The 23,169-nt window shown below is 43.8% G+C and overlaps 1 protein-coding gene across 1 annotated transcript in view; it reads left to right on the top strand.

Annotated features, from left to right (window-relative positions):
• The first annotated feature begins 11,024 nt into the window (after nt 1-11,024).
• drc8 (dynein regulatory complex subunit 8) overlaps nt 11,025-23,169 on the top strand; it is a 47,408-nt gene continuing 35,263 nt past the window's right edge. Inside the window, exons 1-2 of the mRNA XM_078557619.1 lie at nt 11,025-11,064; nt 15,555-15,639. Coding sequence (XP_078413745.1) covers nt 11,040-11,064; nt 15,555-15,639 — 110 coding nt within the window. The 5' untranslated portion in view covers nt 11,025-11,039. The remainder of the gene's footprint in view (nt 11,065-15,554; nt 15,640-23,169) is intronic.

The raw sequence follows: 23,169 nt of genomic DNA, 5'->3' as shown, positions 1-23,169 counted from the left end.
GTCTGAGCAAATCTAGTCATTCTTGCATCCTGGCTCTCTTGGTCCTGGGCAAAATACACAAAGTTGTGTGCCCTCGCCTAGATGGCATCCGTGACCTCATGGATGTATTTGTGGGTGGAGGCTTGTGATATTCCACAGAGGTCATCCCGTGGAGCCCTGAAAGGAGCCACTGCATAAAAATTGAGCACCGCGGTCACTTTCATGGCCACTGGCAGTGGATGCCCTCCATGTCCTTGTAGCACCAAATCCTGCAGTAGCTGGCAGATGTGACCGACCAGTTCCCTACACATGCGCAATCTTCGGCGACACTGGTTGTCGGTCATCTACAGGAATGAAAGGTGGCATTAGACCTGGGTCTAGCTAGGTCCGATCAACGACGGCTCGCTGTGGCTCTTCAGTGGCGTGTGCTGGAGCCCCAGCCGCCCCTTTTCCCTAAGGGTGCTGCTCCTCCCTCTGTGCAGCCAGGCGCCTCTGTCATTCTCTTCTCTGTCATCTCCACTCTCTGTACACCACAAGCCATACAGCTAGTTCACCAGGCTCCTGATGTACTCCTCCTGCAGGATGAAAGAGAGAGACATATGGGTTAGCTTGGGTACACTAAAAACATTTCTTGGTTAAGTCTGAAGGCCCCTTAATGCATCCCAGAGAGTGCTGGCCACCACTTGGATGGCCAGGGTTTAGTGCGCTGCATGGCTGCCCGAAACCCCACTCACCTCTGCCCCACTCCACCTGACCAATTGGTGGCAGCCTTGCCCATTGGACTGCATGCTGTGCTCTCAGCTCAGGCACAGGCATTCTCCTAACCCGAGCTGCAAATCTGCACTGTTCGTTTGAACCATGGGGGAGACTAGTCCAAACTAGGATGGTGACAATGCAAGGGGCTGTGAGCGCCTCCACCAGTGACTGCTCCATGGCCAGCTTTCGCAAGGAGATTGTACAATGTGTGCAGTCATCCAACTGTTCTGCAGTCCACTAAAACACTCATTAGTTTGCAGTCTGTGCCTGAGGGGTGAAAAGCTCTGGAGCACTTGGTGGCACTTTCATACCTCTGCGTTACATGAGTGGGCAGATAAGCTAGAGGCCCGACTCCACGCATATCAATGTGGCTGTGTCTGAACTGTCTCAGCTTCAGACGAATGGTCACTTTACACAAGGTTTCCCTAATATGCGGCCGCTTCCCTCCCCACCACATGTGCTTGTGTGGTACCTTCAACAGCAGGGCAGCCCTTGTGCACCCTCACCACACGCTCCTCAACCTTGAAGTCCAACAGGTGACCCTCACGAGCACTGCGCAATGTTACTGTGCACTCACCTCCGAGTTCCCCTCAAAATGTTGCTTGCCAAGTGCACGCCGTAGATATGCTGTTGTGAAACATGTTGGTGTGGTGGGTGGATGATCCAGCGGGATGAATGATTCCGGCTGGCTGGCCTTATAATGATGTGCAGATGTCTTACAATGAAGTTCCCGATGTCCGATGGCGGGAAACATGGCCCGCAATTAATGGGCTGAGCAGACGATCGGAAACTGGTTTCATGATGTCATAAAACCAATTTCTGGCCTTTTCACCATATTGTCCCTCACGCTGCCAAGCACGTCCGACGCCAACAGGCATGGAAAATTCCACCCAGTGTCCAACATTAGATGTGGTTCCGTGATTGGACAACATTTTCTAAATAATCCTGAGTGTGCTAAGAATTACACTGATAACCAATTGTCAGTCGGACTCGCAATGTGGTGCAATTGCATGTCATGGAAGCTACATATATTAATGCACAGGGCCCTGTTTTTTTTGTAGACAGTAAGAACATGTGCACACGTTGTGCTTGTTTCAGCTAAACAAAATAAGTGACAGCCATTCACTGACTCATTCCTCAGGGCAATGCCTTGACCAATAAGGGTCAAGCTGCCTGGTTTAAATTTTAAACAATGCTTGGCAGTTAACTGAAGTCACCATCACTGGTGCATTCTCCATGGCAACACCTCTACCAATCAGCACTCTCTTCACATATAGTATAAGTTGTTGTCTTCCCCCTGTATTGGTATTCTTGTGAAATGACCTGAAGAGTGCAAGACGAAAAGCTTCGAGGTCCCTTTTTTCAGCAATACTCAAGTTCTGTGATACCAAAGATATATTCCATTGAGAAAGACTTGAAGAGAAGGATTTAACATCTCTGGCTAACTAAGGAAGTTAAGGATGGTACCAAATTGAAAGAAAAGGCATGCAATATTCCAAAGAATAGTGGAAGGACAGTAGATTGGGAAACTTTAGAAACCAGCAAAGGATGAATAAAAAAATATTAGAGGAAGAAATTAGAATATGAGGGAAACTATCAAGAAATATAAAAGCAGACAGTGAGAGTTTCTACAAGTATATAAGAAGGAAGAGGGTAGCTAAAGTAAACATTAGCCCCTTAGAGGATGAGTCTGGAGAATTAATGGTAGCAAGGAAATGACACAGACTTTGAACAAGTATTTTGTATCTGTCTTCAGAGTAGAAGACACAAAAAACATCCCAACAATAGTAGAAAATCAAGGGGAAAAAGTGAATGAGAAACTTAGAACAATCACAAGGGAAAAAGTACTACGAGGAAAACTAATGGGACTGAAGATTGACAAGTGTCTGGACCTGATGATCTGCATCCTTGGGTCTTAAAAGAAGTGGCTGCAGAGATAGTGGATGCATTGGCTGTAATCTTACAAAATTCCGTAGATTCTGGAAAGGTCCCAGTACTTTGGAGAATGGCAAAGGTGACACCACTATTCAAAAAAAAAGGGAGACCGAAAGCAAGAATCCATAGGCCAGTTAACCTAACATCTGTCATTGGGCAAACGCTGGAATCCAATATTAAGGAGGTAGTAACAGGAAATTTAGAAAACCATGACAGTCAAGCAGGGTCAACATGGTTTTATGAAACGGAAATCATATTTGACAAATTCATTAGAGTTCTTTGAGGATGTAAAAAGCAGGGTGGATAAAGGGAAACTAGTAGATGTAATGTATTTGGATTTCCACAAGGCTTTTGTTAAATTGCCACATAGAAGGTTACTACACAAGATAAGAGCTCATGGTGTTAGGGGTAACATAAATGGATAGCGGATTGATTAGCTAACAGGAAACAGAGTAGGGATGAATGGGTCATTTTCAGATTGGCAAACTGTAACTAATGGAGTGCCACAGGGATAAGTGCTGGGGCCTCAACTATTTACAATCTATATTAATGACTTGGATGAAAGGACAGATTGTATTGTTGCCAAATTTGTTGACGATACAAAGGTAGGTAGCAAAGCAAGTTCTGAGGAGAACGAAGAGTCTACAAAGGTATATAGATAAGTTAATGAGTGGGGGAAAAATTGGCAGATAGTGTATAATGTGGGAAAATATCAGGAGAGTAGACAAGCAGAATATTATTTAAGTGGAGAGCAACTGCAGGAAGCTGTGGTACAGAGGGAACTGGGTGTCCTAGTATATGAATCACAAAATGTTAGCACACAGGTACAGCAAGTAATTCAGAAGGCAAATAGAATGTTAGCCTTTATTGCAAGGAGGATGGAGGACAAAAGTAGCAAAATCTTGCTACAATTGTACAGGGTGTTAGCGAGACCACACTTGAAAGTACTGCATACTAACAGCATCCTGGGGGTTATCGTAGACCACAAACTGAACTGAACTAGCAATATAAATACTGTGGCCACAAAAGCAGGCCAAAATTTGGGAATTCTTCATAGAGTAACTCACCTCCTGACTCCCTAAAACCTGTCCACAATCTACAAGGAACAAGTCAGGAGTGTAATGGATTACTCTCCACTTACCTGGATGAGTGGAGCTCCAACAACACTCAAGAAGCTCCACACCATCCAGGACAAAACAGCCTGCTTGATTGGAACCCCATCCACCACCTTCAACATCCACTCCCTCCATCACCGATGCACAGTGGCAGCAGTGTGTACCACCTACAACATGCACTGCAGGAACTCACCAAGGTCCCTTCAACAGTACCTTCCAAACCCATGACCACTACCATCTAGAAAGGCAAGGGCAGCAGATGTATGGGAACACCACCACCTGCAAGTACCCCTCCAAGCCACTCACCATCCTGACTTGGAAATATATTGCCATTCCTTCACTGTCGCTGAGTCAAAATCCTGGAACTCCCTCCCTAACAACACTGTGGGTGTACCTACACCAAATGGACTGCAGTGGTTTAAGAAGGCAGCTCACCACCGCCTTCTTAAGGGCATTTAGCAGCGGACAGTAAATGCTGGCCTAGCCAGCGACACTAACATTCCGTGAAAGAATTAATAAAAACAGTTTTGATCTCCTTATTTAGGGAGGGACATAATTGTATTGGAGGCGGTTCAAAGAAGGTCCACTAGGTTGATTCCTGGGATGAATTGGTTGTCATGTGAGGGAAGGTTGAACAGGTTGGGCCTGCCTCATTGGAGTTTAGAAGAATGCAAGGTGGTCTTATTGAAATATGTAAGGTTCTGAGGGGGCTTAACAGGGTAGATGTTGAGAGGATGCTTCCCCTCATGGAGGCATCTAGAACTAGGAAGCAGAGTTTCAAAATTAGGGGTCTGCCATTTAAGATGGAGATGAGGATGAATTTTTTCTCTCAGGCAGTCGATAATCTTTGGAATTCTCTACCCCAGAGAGCAGTGAAGACTGGGTCATTGAATATATTCAAGGCTGAGTTAGGCAGATTTTTGATTGACAAGGGAGTCAAGGTTATGGGGGAAGGCAGGAAGTGGAGTTAATGCCACAATCAGATCAGCCATGATCTTATTGAATGGCGGAGCATGCTCAAGGGGCCAAATGCCTTATTTCTCATGTTCTGTTCTCATGCAATACAAACAATAACAATGCTATTATTTTAAATCTGTGTCCTCTGGTTATCACCTCTTCTCCCAGTGAAAACAGTTTATTTCCATCCATTCTATCAAAGCCCCCTCATAATTTTATATACATCTCTTAAATCTACCCAAAACCTTCTCTGCTTTAAGGAGAACAAACATTTTGGTTGGTTGTTCTCTCATATGCATATGCTAAACATTTAAGACTCCTCCGAAATGTTCAGTGTTACCATTTATTGCTCAGTTGGAAAAAGACAATAAAATTAATCAGATGAAAAATTGGGACTGACTGGATCAAGGGAGGACAAAATGTTGTTTAATTAGGTTCTATGTAATAAATTTAGGTGTATAAAACTTCAGATCCTCTGCATGACTATTATTCAAACTGAACAATCCTATACAAAAGCAGAAAATGTCTGGAAATATGCAGCAGATTTGTCAACATCTGTAGCTAGGCAATTTTGCAGATATAGACTGTTAGAACTAGATAAGCTCTTATCCTGCAATATTAACCTGTGTTTTTTGTGTACTCCCATCATTTTTCATTTTACTTCAAATTTGCAGCAGCTTTTCCCATTTACTTCCAATGATCAATCATCGTCACCATTGCAAAGAGCAACTCCTAGAAACTTGTTATCGTCAATCAGACCCTACTGCTTAGTACACCTACTGCAACCACGAAGGACAGTGCAATAATCAGTGGCCCGGTTGCTCTGTGATTCTGTGGCTGTGCAATTTTACTCCAGTCAGCTTATCATTTTTTTGTTCCCTTACCTGTTTCCTCCGTTCCAGATGTGTTCGAACTGATGTTCTGAGTCCAATTGGAGTCGGCCGACACAAATATTTTAATCATTGTGCATTTCACATATTTCATGGACTAACAATAGAGTAAAAGGTGTGAAATGCATGAGGCTTGTCTAACCAAATTGATGCCAGCTCCTTAAAATGTTTTTACATTGAGAGACCTGTGCTAGTACCGTAGTACTGTGTGCAGGTGTCATCACTGTAACTAGAAAGTACATTAAGTTTCCTACATTAGAACTGAGGCTACACTTCAAAAAGTGCTAAATTGGCTGTAAAGGGCTTTGAGATGTCCTGAGGTTGTGAAAGGTGCTATATAAATACAAGTCTTTTTACATCGCTATTTGCAAAGGCCAGCACCTTATTTTTGGGCTGCGCACAAAGCTGGTGTCACTAGTGCCTGTCTTGCTCAATATAAAAGCAGCTTTAATCAGCAAGATTTGCAGAAGCTCTCACTCCTGTTTAGGAGGTGAATGCATGGATATTAATGTACTGTAAATCTGGGTGTTTAGTACCATTCAAATTCAGAATATTTCTATTAATATGCCAGTTTACTGGTTAATTGCTAAACAGCTGCAGCACCAGGTATTAAATGCATGTGCATCATGACCCTTGATCTCGATTTCTTGAAGTGTATTGAAAATACCTGCACTTTAAATATAAAATGAATCAGTTGATCTAATGAGATAGCTAGAGCTTCTCACTGTGGCCTGACTGTCTCACGTGGATAGTTGGGTTTCTGTTCAAGGAAGGAGCAGAGGGCATGCGGTATTAAGGGATTGTAAATCCATGGTGAAAAGATAATAGGATATCTAGGTGTTAAGGGGCAGCTATTATTATAAGCAGCTGAGTAAGCAATTCATGAGAATTCAAAGGCTGAGCATGGTCAAATTCATTTGAACAGTTTAAAAACCGTAACAGAGCACTGAAGAAGAATCATACGGACTCGAAATGTTAACTCTGTCTTTCTCTCCACAGATGCTGTTAGACCTGCTGAGTTTTTCCAGCATTTTCTATTTTTGTTTCAGATTCCTAGCATCCTCAGTATTTTGCTTTTATCTTGGAGTTTAAAAACCGTATCGTTTCATAAACAAAAGCCACAGGTTTAGGAGTGTTTTCTCCAGCATCTAACATTTATAAAAATTATTATTATTTTGTAGATGCGGTGTCCTCAGATCCTGGGCAGACATTTTTCTAAAGTTCCAGAGATTCAAGAATAAAATCTAGGCTGGCAGTACTGAGGGAATGTTGCATTGTTGCAGTAAAGTGATGGATGGAGTCATCAACAGTGCTAACAAGTAGCACTTGCTTAGCAATAACCTGCTCACAGCTGCTCAGTTGGGTTCTGCCAGGGCCACTCAGCTCCTGACCTCATTACAGCCTTGGTTCAAATATGGACAAAAGAGCTGAACTCCACACGTGAGGTGTGAGTGACTGGCCTTGACATCAAGGCAGCATTTTACTGAGTGTGCCGTCAAGGAGCCCTAGCAAAACTGGAGTCAATGGGAATCAGGGGGAAAACTCTGCTGGTTGGAGTCATACCTAGCACAAAGGAAGATGGTGGTCATTGTTGGAGTTCAATCATCTCATTTCCAGGCCATCACAGCAGGAGTTCCTCAGGGTAGTGTCCTAGGCCCAGCCATCTTCAGCTGCTTCATCACTAACCTTCCTTCCATCATAAGGTCAGAAGTGGGGATGTTTGCTGATGATTGCACAATATTCAGCATCTTTGTGACTCCTCAGATACTGAAGCAGTCCATGTCCAAATGCAGCAAGACCTGGACAATACCCAGGCTTGGGCTGACAAGTGGCAAGTAACATTCGCGCCACACATGTGCTAGGCAATGACCATCTCCAACAAGCGAGAATCCAACCATCGCCCCTTGATATTCAATGGCATTACATTGAAACACCATCAATGAATCTCCCACTATCAACATCCTGGAAGTTACCATTGACCAGGAACTGAACTGGACTAGCCATATAAATACTGTGGCTACTAGGTCAGAGGCCAGGAATCCTACGGTGAGTAACTCATCTCCCGACTCCCCAAAGCCTGTCCACCATCCAAAAGGCACAAGTCAGGAGTGCGATGGAATACTCCCCACTTGCCTGGATGAGTGCAGCTCCAAAAACACTCAAGAAGCTTGACTCCATCCAGGACAAAGAAGCCAGATTTATTAGCAACTCATCCACAATTATTCATTCCCTCTACCACTGACGCACTGTGGCAGCAGTGTGTACCATCTACATGATGCACTGCAGGAACTCACCAAGCCTCCTTAGACAGCACCTTCTATACCCACAACCACTATCATCTAGAAGGACAAAGGCAGCAGACAGATGGGAACACCACCACCTGCAAGTTCCCCTCGAAGCCACTCATCATCTTGACTTGGAAATATGTCACTGTTCCTTCACTGTCGCTAGGTCAAAATCCTGGAACTTCCTCCCTAACAGCACTGTGCATGTACCTACACCACATGGACTGCAGCGGTTTAAGAAGGCAGCTCACCACCACCTTCTCAAGGGCAATTAGGGATGGGCAATAAATGCTGGCCTAGTCAGCGATGCCCACATCCCCATAAATGAATAAAAAAGGTGCCATCTTTGGATGAGATAATTAAACTGAAGAAGGGCCTGCCCTCTCAGATAGTCGTAAAAGATCAAAACTCTATTGCAAAACAACAGGGATGTTCAACCCAATATTTACGCCTCAAACAACATCACTCCAACACAGCTCTGAAGAGTCATATGGACTTGAAACGTTAACTGTTTTCTTCTCTCTCTCCACAGATGCTGTTAGACCTGCTGCGTTTTTCCAGCATTTTCTGTTTTTGTTTCACTACTTCAACACAGATTATCACATTTCTGTTTGTGGGAGCTTTCCGTGTGCAAATTGCCTGCCGCATTTCCTACATTACAACAGTGACGACACTTCAAAAAGTAATTCGCTGGGAAGTCCTAAGGTTATGAGTGCAGGCCCTTATTTTAAACAAAAGAAAAGTACTGCAGATGTTGAAAATCTGGAAACATTCAGCAGGTCAGGCAGCATCTGTGCAGAGAGAAACAGATGTCATAGACCTGGAACGTTGGGTGGAAATTTCCCCTCCCCCCAGTGGGCAGGATTTGTGATGGGCAGGGATGGAGAATATGCTAATGTAATGACTGTAATCGATGTGCCGTGTAAATCTCTCTCTCAGCTGCAATGCGTAGTGTTGTTTTGCACGTGTCCTTTAGCCGTGGCCCCTTTATTGTTGGATCTTTCTGAGGTTTGCACATTCCTATAAGAGGGGCAAATGGTCCGTCATACCCAATCTACATTTGGCCCCAAGTCCTGGTGGATTCTTGCAAGAATGCGCATCATGAGTTAAGGTGCTCAAATTCTTCAACTGGCATTTGAGTCTTCCTCACATGTCTCAGCTGAGCCTTGCTATCCATCTCCTGAAGTGGAAATTATTAGGATGCCCCTACAATTGGCCCAAAAGTGCAGTTGTCCACACCTCTCACAAGCCCCCAGATCCCTCCCCTCGTGATTTTCTTCCAAGGTTATTTTTCAACTACTCATTATATTGGCTGTCAAAATGGTGCTGTTCTGCTTCTACTATGAAACCAGCTTTCAACCCACCCCTTGTCACTGTCCAAGTCCCTCCTTTCGTGTTTGAAGAGCACATGTGCAAGTTTCTCTCCCTCCAATCACTCTCCTGTCTCCCCCTTTAACCCTGGAGCCCATCGTTATATTAGTCGATATCCCTGTCCTCGTCCCGAACCATTTTCTGTGGATATCCCATGCCCTATGTCGACCTCACCCCTCCCCATCTTGAGGCCCTATACACAGTGATCTACTGAGACCACCGCGCCTCCCAATGAGACCATCCAGTGCTCCCCTCTTACTTACCAGTTTCCCAGTTACAAGCTGCAGATGCCTCCCCTGTCTGTGAGTGTGCCATCAGCTGCCTGGTACCAAGCCACCAACCCCAAGACCAAAATGTGTGAAGGACTCATCATGCATTATGCACAACCAACACAGCACAGACAAGCCCTCCCCCCTCCCTGGTCTGGGACCAAGACATGTGTGACAGGCATAGCTTGTAGCATGGTGGCACCACTGTCCCAGACGGCCTTTGCTTTCTGGCTCTGATTAAATGGTGCACCCTGCCCCAGGACTGCCTTTACTTTTGGGCCCAGACTACATGGTGGGCACTGGCCCAGGACTGCCTTTACTTTCTGGCCCCCAACTACATAGTGCGCACTGCTCCAGGACTGCCTCAGACTTATCCCCTCTCTTTCTTTAACCCTCCCCATCCAGTCACGTGTGTCTGTCCACCCCTTCCCTCCCGTGCTCCAGCCACCACCACCACCCTCCCAGTCATCTCGGTCCAGCCCTTCCCTTGCCTCTGTCCAATCACTACCACACCACCGCTACCCCACCCTCACCCCCAGTCAAGCGTTTGCATCCAGCCCTTCCCTTCCCTTGCCTTCCTGCTGGTCTTGCCTGAGCAGCCTTGGCACGGAGTCGTAAGAGCAGCGCAGTGAAAGGTAGGTGAGCACTGCGCGTACAAGCCTCAGAGTCGTGAGTGAAGTGCAATTCACCAGGTGCACGTCGGTTATCTTCAGTTGTGATTCACGCCCGTCTAATTATCCACCAGCGGCACGATGAGGTTGGGAGGGCGAACGTGATTCCGGCGCGCTGGGTTTTTAACGACCCATTCACGAAACGCAAAGGCGCGCACGTGCGTTTCCTGCACATGGCGCGACCGGCAACCCGACCCGCCAGTAAAGTCAGGGCGGGGAAAATTGCAACCTGCTTTTCCGCCGGCGGAAGGCTGCCTTTTGGCCGTGCCCCAAATTTCCCTCAGATACAAAAGCTCTGGCAAAAGCCCAGACAGCTCTGAAGAAGAGTCACAGGGACTCGAAACGTTAATGCTTGTGTTCTTTTTCTCTCCACAGATGTTGTTAGGCCCGCCGAGTTTCCCCCGCATTTTCCGCTTTCCTTCCAAATTTTCCTGTCCTGCCTTAATGACAGGGACCAGGAAATTCTGCCCAGCATCTTAAAGGAAGGAGAGAAGGAGAGAGAGAGAGAGAGAGCTGAATAACGGTTTTGCCTATATTTGTCAGCCACCCTTTGTTATGTTATGCTCTCGTCAACTGTGCTCTCCTCCGCCGATGCTGCCAGACCTGCTGAGTTTTTCCAGGTATTTCTGTTTCTGTTTTTGTTTTGGATTTCCAGCATCCGCAGTTTTTTTTTTTTGCTTTTATCTTTGTTATGGAAGCGTCAACTTATCTAAACAGGATAATGGGATCCCTCCAGCATCTTCTCCCTTGACTTTCCTTGGACTCGCGGCCTCCTTGGCAACGGCGCTCCTTAGCAACCGCCCAAAACAACATGGCGGACGACAAAGAAGCGGCAGGTAAAGCGGCGGGTTGGATAAAGGACACGGGGGGTGGGGGTAATAACGGTCCAACCTACCTCACACACACACACAAAAAAAACCCAAAAAAGCAAAAGAATTATTTAGGCTCGAAGCTTAATTTCCGGTCACTTTGCCGACCAGATGTAAGCAGGAGCCCAGCCTGGGGAGTAGGGGGTGGAGACACCTCTGGTGTCGGGGATTTGCCCCAAAGACCAACCCCGGGCGGACGTTGGTGCACAAATCGTTTCAAGACTTAATTAAGAGCCGTTTAACGATTACAAACAAAAAAAAAAGTCAGATCGCGGATATATAAAAACTAAACAGAGTTGAGGTAACTTTTTTTTTTAAAGAGCTAGATGCGTTACAATCCTTCACATTCCGACATTAGTGGGACAACTGGCATTTCAGCAAATTTTGGGGGGGTTAGGGGGGTGTGAGGATGTTGAAATAAATTGATCTTGTTTCCTGACGACAATCAGAATTTTTCTTTAAAGTTCCGTGAAAGGCGACAAATTGGTTCATTTAAAATCCGGCTTGCCTAGCCACAATCTTGTGCGTTTTTGATTTTCTAAAATTTCATTTCAGATTCATAGCATTTTTCACTTTAAGTATATCCTAGGAGGAAAATGATTATTTTAAAATAGGCTTGATTTAAAAAAAACCTTTACTGATATTTTTGTGAATGTTGCTTTATCTTTGTAACTAATTTAAATGTGCATATTTTCATATTAGTTTTAAGAAAGGAGCAGCATTAAATATTGGAATTTCACTTTTACATTTTACCATTTTATTCCCTCTTTTTCACTGGTAGAATGTAGCTAATTTTCAATGACTTTCTTGGACAATAATCAGAAGCCAGAAAGAAGAGAGCTTTGTCATTCTCAAAGCAATGAGAAACAATTTACTTATGTGGGGATTGGCATAAAAACCATTGCGCTATTATCCTATTCAATGATGTTCATGTAAAGTGTAGAATTACTCAAAAGGCCAGAACAGTATTGGCATCTAATACTGTTAACAAAATCAAATAATATAAAATCAAATCAAAAAAGAATAGCATTCCTATCGCAAGATTATTCTGCCATTGGATGGACCGAGTAGACAGGAGCTGTGCATTCTACACACTTCTAACTTGAACTTAATTTTGCAGGTGGTGTGTGATCATGAGAGATTGGAATGGGAAGCTCAGTTTTGTGTCTGCCAACTATGCTGTTGTGGAGTTGGGCAGAGCTAACTGCAAAAATAAATACTTACTAGTATCTAAGTTTATGATTTACATATATATTTTATCATCACGACTCCTAGTTCTTCCAATCCCATCCACCTCAAATAACCTATTTAACCGAATAGAATCATTCTTTTAAAAAATACGTCTTGGGCTCTCAATACCTTTATTTTGTCTATTGAGAAACACCTCAACTACTCAAGATTTTCCTACTTAGTTTAGACGTCTAATTTAGGGTATAATCTTGGTCATCCTTCTTGATACCCTCAACCATGTGTGAGGTCTAAAACTGGACATGAATCTCTATTAAGGCAAACATGGACATCATACCCAGGGCAGTATGTGAAGCCCAAACATCTTCAGCTGCTTCTTCAATTACTTTCCATCATAAGTTCAGAAGTCAGAATGTTCATTGATGATTGGACAGTGTTCACTTGCATTTGCAACTCCTCAGATAATGAAACAGTCTGTACCCTGCATAGAGCAAGACCTAGACAAAACTAGACAACATTCAGGTTTGGGCTGAGAAGTGGCAAAATAATAATTGTGCCACAGAAGTGCCAGGCATTGAGCATCTCCAACAAGAATGAATCTAACATTTCTTTGACATTCAAAGGCAATACCTTAGCTGAATCCCCCACCATCACCATACTGGGAATCACCATTGACCAGAAATGGATCAGTTAAATCACTCATCTGCCTGAGACCATGGTGGAGGCAGATTCAATCAGGCTTTCAAAAGGGAATTAGATAAGTATCTGAAGAGAGAAAAAAAAACTAGCAGGGCAATGTGGAAAAGGTGAGGCAATGGGATTAGCTGAGTTGCTTTTACAGAGAGCTGGCATGGATATGACAGACCAAATGACCTTCTTCTATGCTGCAACCATTCTATGATATAAATACTATGGCTACAAGAGCAGGTGTTGGGGTAGCTATGTATGTGCAAAAAACCCAGTTTTATCTCTTTGCCACCACCCTTAATGCTTTGACTATCATGGTGTTAGTGCTATTTATCTGGCTGGGGTCACCCAACATCAAATTACATAGAAACTAGGAGCAGGAGTAGGCCATTCGGCCTTTCGAGCCTGCTCCGCCATTCATTATGATGGTGGCTGATCATCCAACTCAATAGCCTGCTCCCGCTTTCTCCCCATACCCTTTGATCCCTTTTGCCCCAAGAGCTATATCTAACTCCTTCTTGAAAGCATACAATGTTTTGGTCTCAACTACTTTCCGTGGTAACGAATTCCACAGTCTCACCACTCTCTGGGTGAAGAAATTTCTCCTCATCTCAGTCCTAAATGGTCTACCCCATATCCTCAGACTGTGAGCATTGGTTCTGGACTCCCCCACCAACGGGAACATCCTGCATCTACCTTGTCTAGTCCTGTTAGAATTTTATAGTTTCTATGATATCCCCCCTCATTCTTCTCAACTCCAGCGAATATAATCCTAATCGACTCAATCTCTCCTCATATGTCAGTCCCGCCATCCCAGGAATCAGTCGGGTAAACCTTCGCTGCACTCCCTCTATAGCAAGTACATCCTTCCTCAGATAAGGAGACCAAAACTGCACACAATATTCCAGGTGTAGCCTCACCAATGCCCTGTACAATTGCAGCAATACATCCCTATTCCTGTACTTGAATCCTCTGGTTATGAAGGCCAACATACCATTTGCCTTCTTCACTGCCTGCTGCATCTAATGCTTACCTTCAGCGACTGGTGTACAAGGACACCCAGGTCTTGTTGCACGTTTCCCTCTCTCAATTTATAGCCATTCAGATAATAATCTGCCTTCCTATTTTTGCTACCAAAATGGATAACCTCACATTTATCGACATTATACTTTTGCCCACTCACTCAGCTTGTCCAAATCACCCTGAAGCAGCTCTGCATCCTCCACACAGCTCACCCTCCCACCTAGCTTTGTGTCATCTGTAAATTTGGAGATATTACATTTAATTCCCTCATCTAAATCATTAGTATATATTGTGAATAACTGGGGTCCCAGCACCGATCCCTGCGGTACCCCACTAGTCGCTGCCTGCCATTCGGAAAAAGACCCGTTTATTCCTACTCTTCTGTTTCCTGTCTGCCAACCAGTTTTCTATCCATCTCAATACACTACCCCCAATCCCATGTGCTTTAATTTTACATGCCAACCTCTTATGTGGGACTTTGTCGAAAGCCTCTGAAAGTCCAAATAAACCACATCCACTAGCCCCCCCTTATCAACACTACTAGTTACATCCTCGAAAAATCCCAGTAGATTTGTCAAGCATGATTTCCCTTTCATAAATCCATGCTGACTCTGTCCGATTCTGCCACTGTTTTCCACGTGCTCAGCTATTAAATCTTTTATAATAGACTTTAGAATTTTCCCCACTACTGACGGCAGGCTGACTGGTCTATAATTCCCTGTTTTCTCTCTGCCTCCCTTTTAAATAGTGGGGTTACATTAGCTACCCTGCAATCTGTAGGAACTGTTCCAGAGTCTATAGAATCTCGGAAGATGACCACCAATGCATCCACTATTTCTAGGGCCACTTCCTTAAGTACTCTGGGATGTAGATTATCAGGCCCTAGGGATTTATCGGCCTTCAATCCCATCAATTTCCCCAACACCATTTCCCTACTAATACTGATTCCTTCCAGTTCCTCCCTCTCACTAAACGCTCAATCCCCAACATTTCTGGTATGTTATTAGTGTCCTCCTTTGTGAAGATTGAACCAAAGTATGTATTTAGTTGGTCAGCCATTTCTTTGTTCCCCATTATAAAGTCTCCTGTTTCTGACTGTAAGGGACCTACATTTGTGTTCAACAATCTTTTTCTCTTCACATACCTATAGAAACTTTCACAGTCAGCTTTTATGTTCCCTGCAAGCTTACTCTCATACTCTATTTTCCCCTTCTTAATCAATCCCTTGGTCCTCCTTTGCTGAATTCTAAACTGCTACCAATTGTGAATGAGCTTTCTTCAGCTTAAAAGAGACAAGACTAAAGCTCTCCTATGCTTGAGCCAAAATCTCTACACTCTCAATATTGTGCCCAACTGCTCATTCAGATTGACACCAATTGGTGTCCTTTTGGCCATGAGCTGAGCTCCCACCCAACTGGCAGTACCATCTATTTGCACCTCTACAATATTACCCACTTTGGATGCTTGATTATGTTATATGCAAGTTATTGTTATTAATACATCGCATTGCTGTAACCCAGCCAGAAATACTGAAATTGTCACATTGTCATTTACTACAGAGGCTTTAATAGCAGAGCTTCATAAGAACATCAGAGATGCTTTTGCCGTTTTTGATCATGAGTCAAACAACACTGTGGATGTCAGGTCAGTGAGTCAATGACCTAGAACTACATTTATAAAAACAACAATTCTTGGTTTTGAGGACAAAGCTATACACAGTTATAGAATATAATTGTGGCTTGGGCAATAATTTTGTGGTACAGATTGAGCCCTGTGTGATGGGTTTTTAATCATATTCTTGTGCAGAATTGAGTCCACGAACTAAAATGCTTAGTGGTATAGTCCAGTTAGACATGTTCTCACCACATATATGATTGAGATAGGTGTAGCTCTTTAGTTAACTGTGTAAGGCTCAAGAGGCTAGCATATTGACAATATATTTGAATCACTTTAAACTCAGGGTGTCCTAAATTGTTTATTCCCCGATTGGAGTATATGCCATTGGTTGTATCTTTTCAAATGAGTTTTAGTTTTATGAAGCAAATACATTGATAGTCTGTGTATGCTGCTTTTTATGAATTTGTTTTGTTGTGGAAGGTGTTCTTTCAAATGCCAGGTATTTTGAAGCATGCACGCACCAGCTGTGCAGCACAAGTCATTGTTTGTGCTGTGGTTGCATGGATTCTTTAGTAGCAATTACTGGGAGTAAATTGCTATGGTTATAGATAGTCCTGGCTGCCAATTGCACTGACCTACAGACCTTCTCCCCATCCATCGCCTCTTCTGATAATAGTTGCCTCGTAGGAAGTGGGTGGATGTTCTGCTCATCACAAGACAGGCTGGAAAAACCCAGGTCCCTGCTGTTTTTTGGTGGCTTTCTTTGGTGTCCCATTGGAAGTCTTGTTGAAATAAGAGATGTTAATTGGAAAAGGGTCCCAATTGTGAAAGGAAAACATGCAGAGAGACATCTGTAGAATCTAGTTGGGTGAGGTGTGAGAAAGACTGTGCTAATTTACAACTGGCATCCTTCCATCTGCGAGAGATGATGGGAATGCAGCCTCAGATTTGTGAGGTCAGTGAGATCATCTGCTGCACTTCTTCTCATGGCTGAAGAAGCCAATTCCGGAAAGGCAAAGCCTGCCCCAATTGCCCCACATGCAGTAGTCCCTTGCGAAATGATCTCTGCTGACATCTTATTTGCAGAGCTGGCATCTGCTTTGGAGCTTCTGAAACCACACATCATGTCATTGTGGCAGTGAAACCTGCCCACAGCTGGTGTCATCATTTGCATCGGTCGTCCACTAGAGTTTCCCACTTGTCATGATTGATGTTTAGGGCTTTCATGTCTCTTTTGACAACAAGCTTGAATCAGAGCTTTGGGTACCCTGCTGGTCTCTTGACATCAAAAAGCATATCTTTGGGGATGGGGCCATCATCCAACCTGTGCACATGCCCAAACTAGCAAAGCCTTTTTTGCTTGATTAGTGCTAGCATGCTTGGCGTGTTTGCCCTTTAAAGGACTGCTTCATTGGTGACTTTGTCTTTCCATGTGATGTCAAGGATGCTTCATAAACACCAGAGATGGAAGTTATTATATTTTTTCTAGGCAGGGTAGATTGTACAGTCTTCGCTGTTGTACAGCAATGTGCTGAGGATACAGGCCTTATAGATAAGCATCTTGGTCCTGCAAGTCAATTTGTTGTTTGTCCATGCCGGCTTTGTTAGTCAGCCAAAGCTGATGGTTGCCTTTCCAATGCATGTGCTGAGCTCTTCATCAAGAGACAGGTTATCTGTTACCATAGCTCCAAGGTAGCTGAACTTGCTAACTGTCTTCAGTGCTGTGTTGTTGAGTCTGATCATAGGTGGAGACATTACCCTGTTCCATAACTACAGTTTTCTTGACACTGATGGTGAGGGAGAACAAGACACAGGCATAGGTCAGACAATCCATGAGTCTTTGGAGCTGAACTTCTGTCTGGACGATTCGTGTGGCATCTGTTCTCTGACCAAGACTTACTGCTGTTTTGCCTTCACTTAGTTGAGGAGTTTCCCATCTGATTGCGTGTGGATTCCTTGTGGACAGGGAAAGTATAGGTTAGTAGGACAGAGAAAAAGATACTTGGATAGAGGATTGGCTAACTAAAGAAGACGGAGTTGGGATAAGGAGAGCATTTTCAGGATGGCAACCTATAACTAGTGGAGTGCCACAGGGATCAGTGCTGGGGCCACAGTTATTTGCAATATATATTAATGACTTGGATGAGGAAAATGAATGTACTATCACCAAGTTTGCGGATGACACAAAGATAGGTGGGAAGGCAAGTGGTGAGGATGACACAGAGTCTATAGAGGGATATAGACAGGTTAAGTGAGTGGGCAAAAACTTGGCAGATGGAATATAATGTGGGGAAATGTGAAGTTATGCACTTTGGCAGGAGGAATAGAGGAGCTGAGTGTTATTTAAATGGAGAAAGACTGCAGAAAGCTGCAGCTCAGAGGGATTTAGGGGTCCTTGTGCATGAATCACAGCAAGCTAACATACAAGTTCAGCAGGTAATAGGGAAGGCAAATGGATTGTTGGCCTTTATTTCAAACGGAATGGAGTATAAAAATAGAGAAGTCCTGCTAAAACTATACAAGGTACTAGTTAGACCACACCGACAATACTGTTAATAGTTTTGGTCCCCTTTTCTAAGGAAAGATATACTGGCATTGGAGGCAGTCCAGAGAAGCTTCACTAGGTTGATCCCAGGTATGGAGGGATTTCTTATGAGGAGAGGTTGAGTAGGTTGGACCAGTACTCATTGGAGTTTAGAAGAATGAGTGGCAACCTTATTGAAACATATAAGATTCTTAGGAGGCTTGACAGGGTAGATGCTGAGAGGTTGTTTCCCCTTGTGGGAGAGTCTAGGATCAGAGGGCATAATCTTAGAGTAAGGGGTCACCTATTTTAAGACAGAGATGAGGAGGAATTTTTTCTCTCAGAGGGAATTGAATCTGTGGAATTCTTTACCACAGAGGGCTGTAGTGGCTGGGTTGTTAAGTATATTCAAGATAGAGATAGACAGATTTTTAATCAGTAAGGGAATCGGGTTATGGGGAAAAGGCAGGAAAGTAGAGTTGAGGATTATTAGATCAGCCATGATCTCATTGAATGGCACAGCAGACTTGATGGACTGAATGGCTTACTTCTGCTGCTACATCTTATGGTCTTATGCCAAACAGGGTAGAGGCTAAGACACAGCCTTGTTTCACCCCATCCTTGATCCCAAAACTGTCAGAGGTAGAGCCATTGAACTGAATGTCAATGGAAGCGTGGGAGGACAGCGATTTTCTCCAGTATTGGTAGAGACCTGTTCTGCTCATGGTGTCTAATGCTTTTGAGATATCCGGAAAAGCAAGGTAAAGTGGTGTTTGTTGCTCTCCTCTTGAAACTTATTTTTCTTTTATTCATTCTTGGGATGTGGGCATCACTGGCTAGACCAGCATTTATTGCCCATCAGAGGGCATTTAAGAGCCAACCACATTGCTGTGGGTCTGGAGTCACACATAGGCCAGACCAAGTAAGGGTAACAGATTTCCACCTCTAAAGGACATTAACGAACCAGATGGGTTTTTACAACAATCGACAATGGTTTCATGGTCATCATTAGACTTTTAATTCCACCATCTGCCATGGCGGGATTCAAAGCTGGGTCCCCAGAACATTACCCTGTGTCTCTGGATTGCTAGTCCAGCGACAATACCACTATGCCATCACCTCCCCGTAAACTGACATAGGGAGAAGATCATATCTACCATGGATTTGCCTGCTCTGAATCCACATTGTGCCTCTGGGTATATCCTGTCAGCTAATTGATGGTGCCTCGTTAGAAAGACTGGTAAAGGCCTTTCCAGTGTATCTGAGGAGTGAGATGCACTGGTAGTTATTGCCTCAATTGCCTTTGTTCTTGTATGACGTGATGATGTTTGCCTCATGCATATCCTGTGGGACAGAGCCTTCTCTCCAGCAGAAGAGGTGGTCGTGGAGGTATGGCATCAGTTGGGGCTTTCCATACTTGAGTAGCTCAGCTGGTATTTCATCCTTCCCTTTCTGCTAGGGAGTCAATGGCCTTTTCAAGCTCAAGTAATAAGGGTTCTGCATCAAACTCATACATGGCAGATAGCTGTCATGTAGTGTAAATGGAAGACAAGGGAGAGAGCGAAAGCTTTCTTGGAGAGGAAGATCTTGTTGAAAAAGGAGACAGGAGAGACACAGGTAGAGGAAGAGATATCCTTCAGTGCTGGCTCCAAATGAAGTTAGAGGAACATTTGCTGTTGGGGGTTAGTGCTATAAAAATGCCTATATTCCAACACCTTGAACAATACTGCAGTACATCCACTAGTGTTTGGAAAAATAGAGTAATTGAGTAGAGTGGACTTACATCCTTGGGAATTTGGATGAATAAAATCTCATTGAAATGTATAAAATTCCCAGATTGGCCCAGGCCTTACAGGGAGGATGTTGAGAGGCTGTTTCTCTTGGTTGGTGAGTCTAAAACTAGAGATCATTGTCTCAGGTTAAGGGGTTGGCCAGTTAGGGCTGAGTTGAGGAGAAATTTCTTTACTCTGAGGGTTGTGAATCATTGGAATTCTACCCTGTAAGGCTGTGGCTCTCAGTCATTGAATAAATTCAAGAATGGGATTGCTACATTTTTGGACACTTAGTGAACTAAGGAACATGGAGATAGGGAGGGAAAATCGAATTGAGGTAGAAATCAGACAAGATTTTAGTGAATGGCAGAGCAGGCTGAAGGGCCTACTCTTACTTCTTACGTTCTTGTGTAATCTCAGGCAGCAAGTTGAAGCAAAAGAATGAGGATGAAGCTCTAATGGGAGTGACAGGGTGCTTTAATCAGTCAAATCATCTTATCTGATTTTTCTTAAGTTAAGTGTTTGGAATGATCTGCCAGGCAAGGTAGAGACACAACACATTGGAGATGTTTAAAATACAGTTGATTGCAAGGATGGAAAATTAGGAGATTTCTTGACCTCAATGACCATTTCTCATCTTTTACTTCCCTTGTTTATTTTGCACTCCAATCTTTTCCTTAACATCAGGTGGTATCACTGATTGCAGATATTTTGTTTTTATTGATCTCCACTGAGCGCTGTAATTTGGTAAATACCAATTGAGATTTCAACGGTCAGTCAATGAGAGAACATTAAATGCTGCATTATTAATCCTACTGTCGTGTGGTGCAATGTCTCAATTGAGCCCAGCTTCATTGCACTTTTAAAATGGATAATTATAGTACTGAGTGGCTCTACAATTGAATTAAACTGACTTGTGTCAGTTTCATTTGTGTCATTCCCAGGGGAGTGGGTCAGGAAGTGTGGATGGCATGTGGTGGGGTGGTGGGCAAGAGAGAGAATTAAGAATGATGAGGGTTACTTTGAAGAAAATTGCAATGTTATTGGCCTAGATCTTGCACTCCCAATAGCAGTAAACACTGAGAAATTCACCGCTATTGAGGGACATAACAGAAACATAACTTTCGGGGGGCCAACTTACACTCGGATCCAGAAGTTGCAGTTCACCTGTATAGCTCGGGTTGGGTGCTGTTAGCACATGGACTGATTGCCCGGATATTTACATTAATTTATTTAGAGTTGCTCGTAGCAGCTGAAAAACCTGCTCAGGTGCACAGCCCTTTAAATGAGCAAGAGTGTCAAAATCCTGACTCTGCTCACCTCCCCTCTGGCTTTGCTTACCATCCCTTCCCCAGGATTTCCAGCTCTGCCCACCCACTCACCCGCCTGTCACCCCTGGCTCTGGTCCCATCCCCACCTGCTGTCACTTCCCATTCCCTCCACCAGCCCTTCCCCCTCCCTCACCTCTGCCCCATGCCCCTGGCTCCTCAGTCCCAACTATGTCGCAGAAGAGCCGGGATGATGCAGAGGATGGTGGAGGTCTGGGGTTGTGGGAAGGGGATCGGAGCAGACCTGGGCATTCCCAGGGGAGTGGGTCGCTGACGCGATGGTGAGATGGGGAATGGGAGCAGAGTGAAGGGTGGTGATGGCAGGAGTGCCAAATGGGGAGCTAGAATTAAAAGTAGATGAAAGCATTTAAAATCATTACAAATAATTACCTGCCATTGAACTGAAGGCAGACCTCAAGAGGCATGTCTTCAGCTTGTGATGTCAAAGGGGGTGTGGCTTCACTGGAACTTACCTCATCAATGGATCCACACTGCAGTCGGGTGAGCAAGTTCCCACTGCACCCTGCAAGAAAGCTAAGAAGATAGTTTTAAACGCAGCCAGCAGTGTACACCTACGTTTTGTCGCTGACCGCCAGATCCAGGCCAATAACTCAATTTTTTCCACAGCAGCCACTACTGGTATTTTAAAACCCAATGATTGCAGACACAACTCACTTGTCTATATATGTGTTCATACCGTTTACCTTAAAAGTGTTGACTGGTTTCTGTAAAGGGTTAACATCAGAAACATCTGAAACTGATGTAACTTCTGATGTAACTATGATGCAATGTCACATGATTACGTAACTGAGATCTGGTGGAAAACAAAAGTACAACCTGGTGTAGAGTTACTGAAATGTACATAGATCTATAAATAAACAAGAATGATTTCTACGAACTACAGCCTAAAATAGCTTTCTTAGGGAAACAGGAAAATCCTAAAGAAGCCCATCTAGACCCCGAACGCAAGACAAAACAATTTCTGTTGTTTAGCCATGAGAATCTGCAGTGTTAAAGCAGTCTTGCTCTACTTAAATCCCCTGGCTCAGTGTTGTGCCACTCGTTTACATGCAGCTTATTTTTCGAGACAACATGTGGTCTCACTTCAAAGGAAGCTCATTATCTTGGGTGAGGTGCTTTAACTGCTCCTATGATCACTGAGCACATGGAAATAGTTAATTGAAAAGGCGTCTCTTTTGATAAGACACACAAATTCCTGGCAAGTCAAAACTTCAGAGTTCAATTCAAAGTCCTGCTCTTAATTACAAAATTTCCTCTTTTGCCAGAAAGCAAAGGGGGAAAATTTCAACGAGCATTCCTGTTCCTCTTGGGCCCACAAAAATAACTGAAAATATCTTGGGCCTTGTTTCTAGTGGCCTTCAACAATTCCTTTAAGGACTTCTAGCCAGGCTGTATAAGGCCTGGTATAACTGGGCAGAACATGCCCAGCACTAACATTGGCCAATAGTACCCGAATTGTATATTGGAATTAATTTGTTTTGGGAATATACATATTTAAGTAGACTACGCCTGTTTCGAGCATGCATTCTGGATGATGGAAAGGCCTCACCCCAGCACCGCCCCCAAACCAATATGGCATCTTGGAGGTCAGTGCATCTCTGGTCCAGATCAGATGGTACCAATCACAACATGAAATTCAGAGAGCCAGCACCCATTTTATAGGCACAATATGGGCAGCCATAAGTTGAATTTCTGTGCCAAATGAATTTTGTTAGATTTTCTCTGCAGCGGAAGGTTTAAACATTTCCCTAATAAGTAAAACCCAAAGGGTAATAGTTTATCAAAAATAACTTTTTTGAAGAATGGTTATTTTGTATAATGAATACAGAATTGGCCATTTAACTGTTAACACTTTCTCATGTAAACATGTGCTAATGATGCCATTGTGGTTCATAAATATAAATGTCACCTC

Source organism: Cetorhinus maximus, chromosome 14 (genome assembly GCF_964194155.1).
Source record: "Cetorhinus maximus chromosome 14, sCetMax3.hap1.1, whole genome shotgun sequence".
Taxonomy (NCBI): Eukaryota; Metazoa; Chordata; class Chondrichthyes; order Lamniformes; family Cetorhinidae; genus Cetorhinus; species Cetorhinus maximus.
This window is presented reverse-complemented; position numbering and strand designations above follow the sequence as displayed.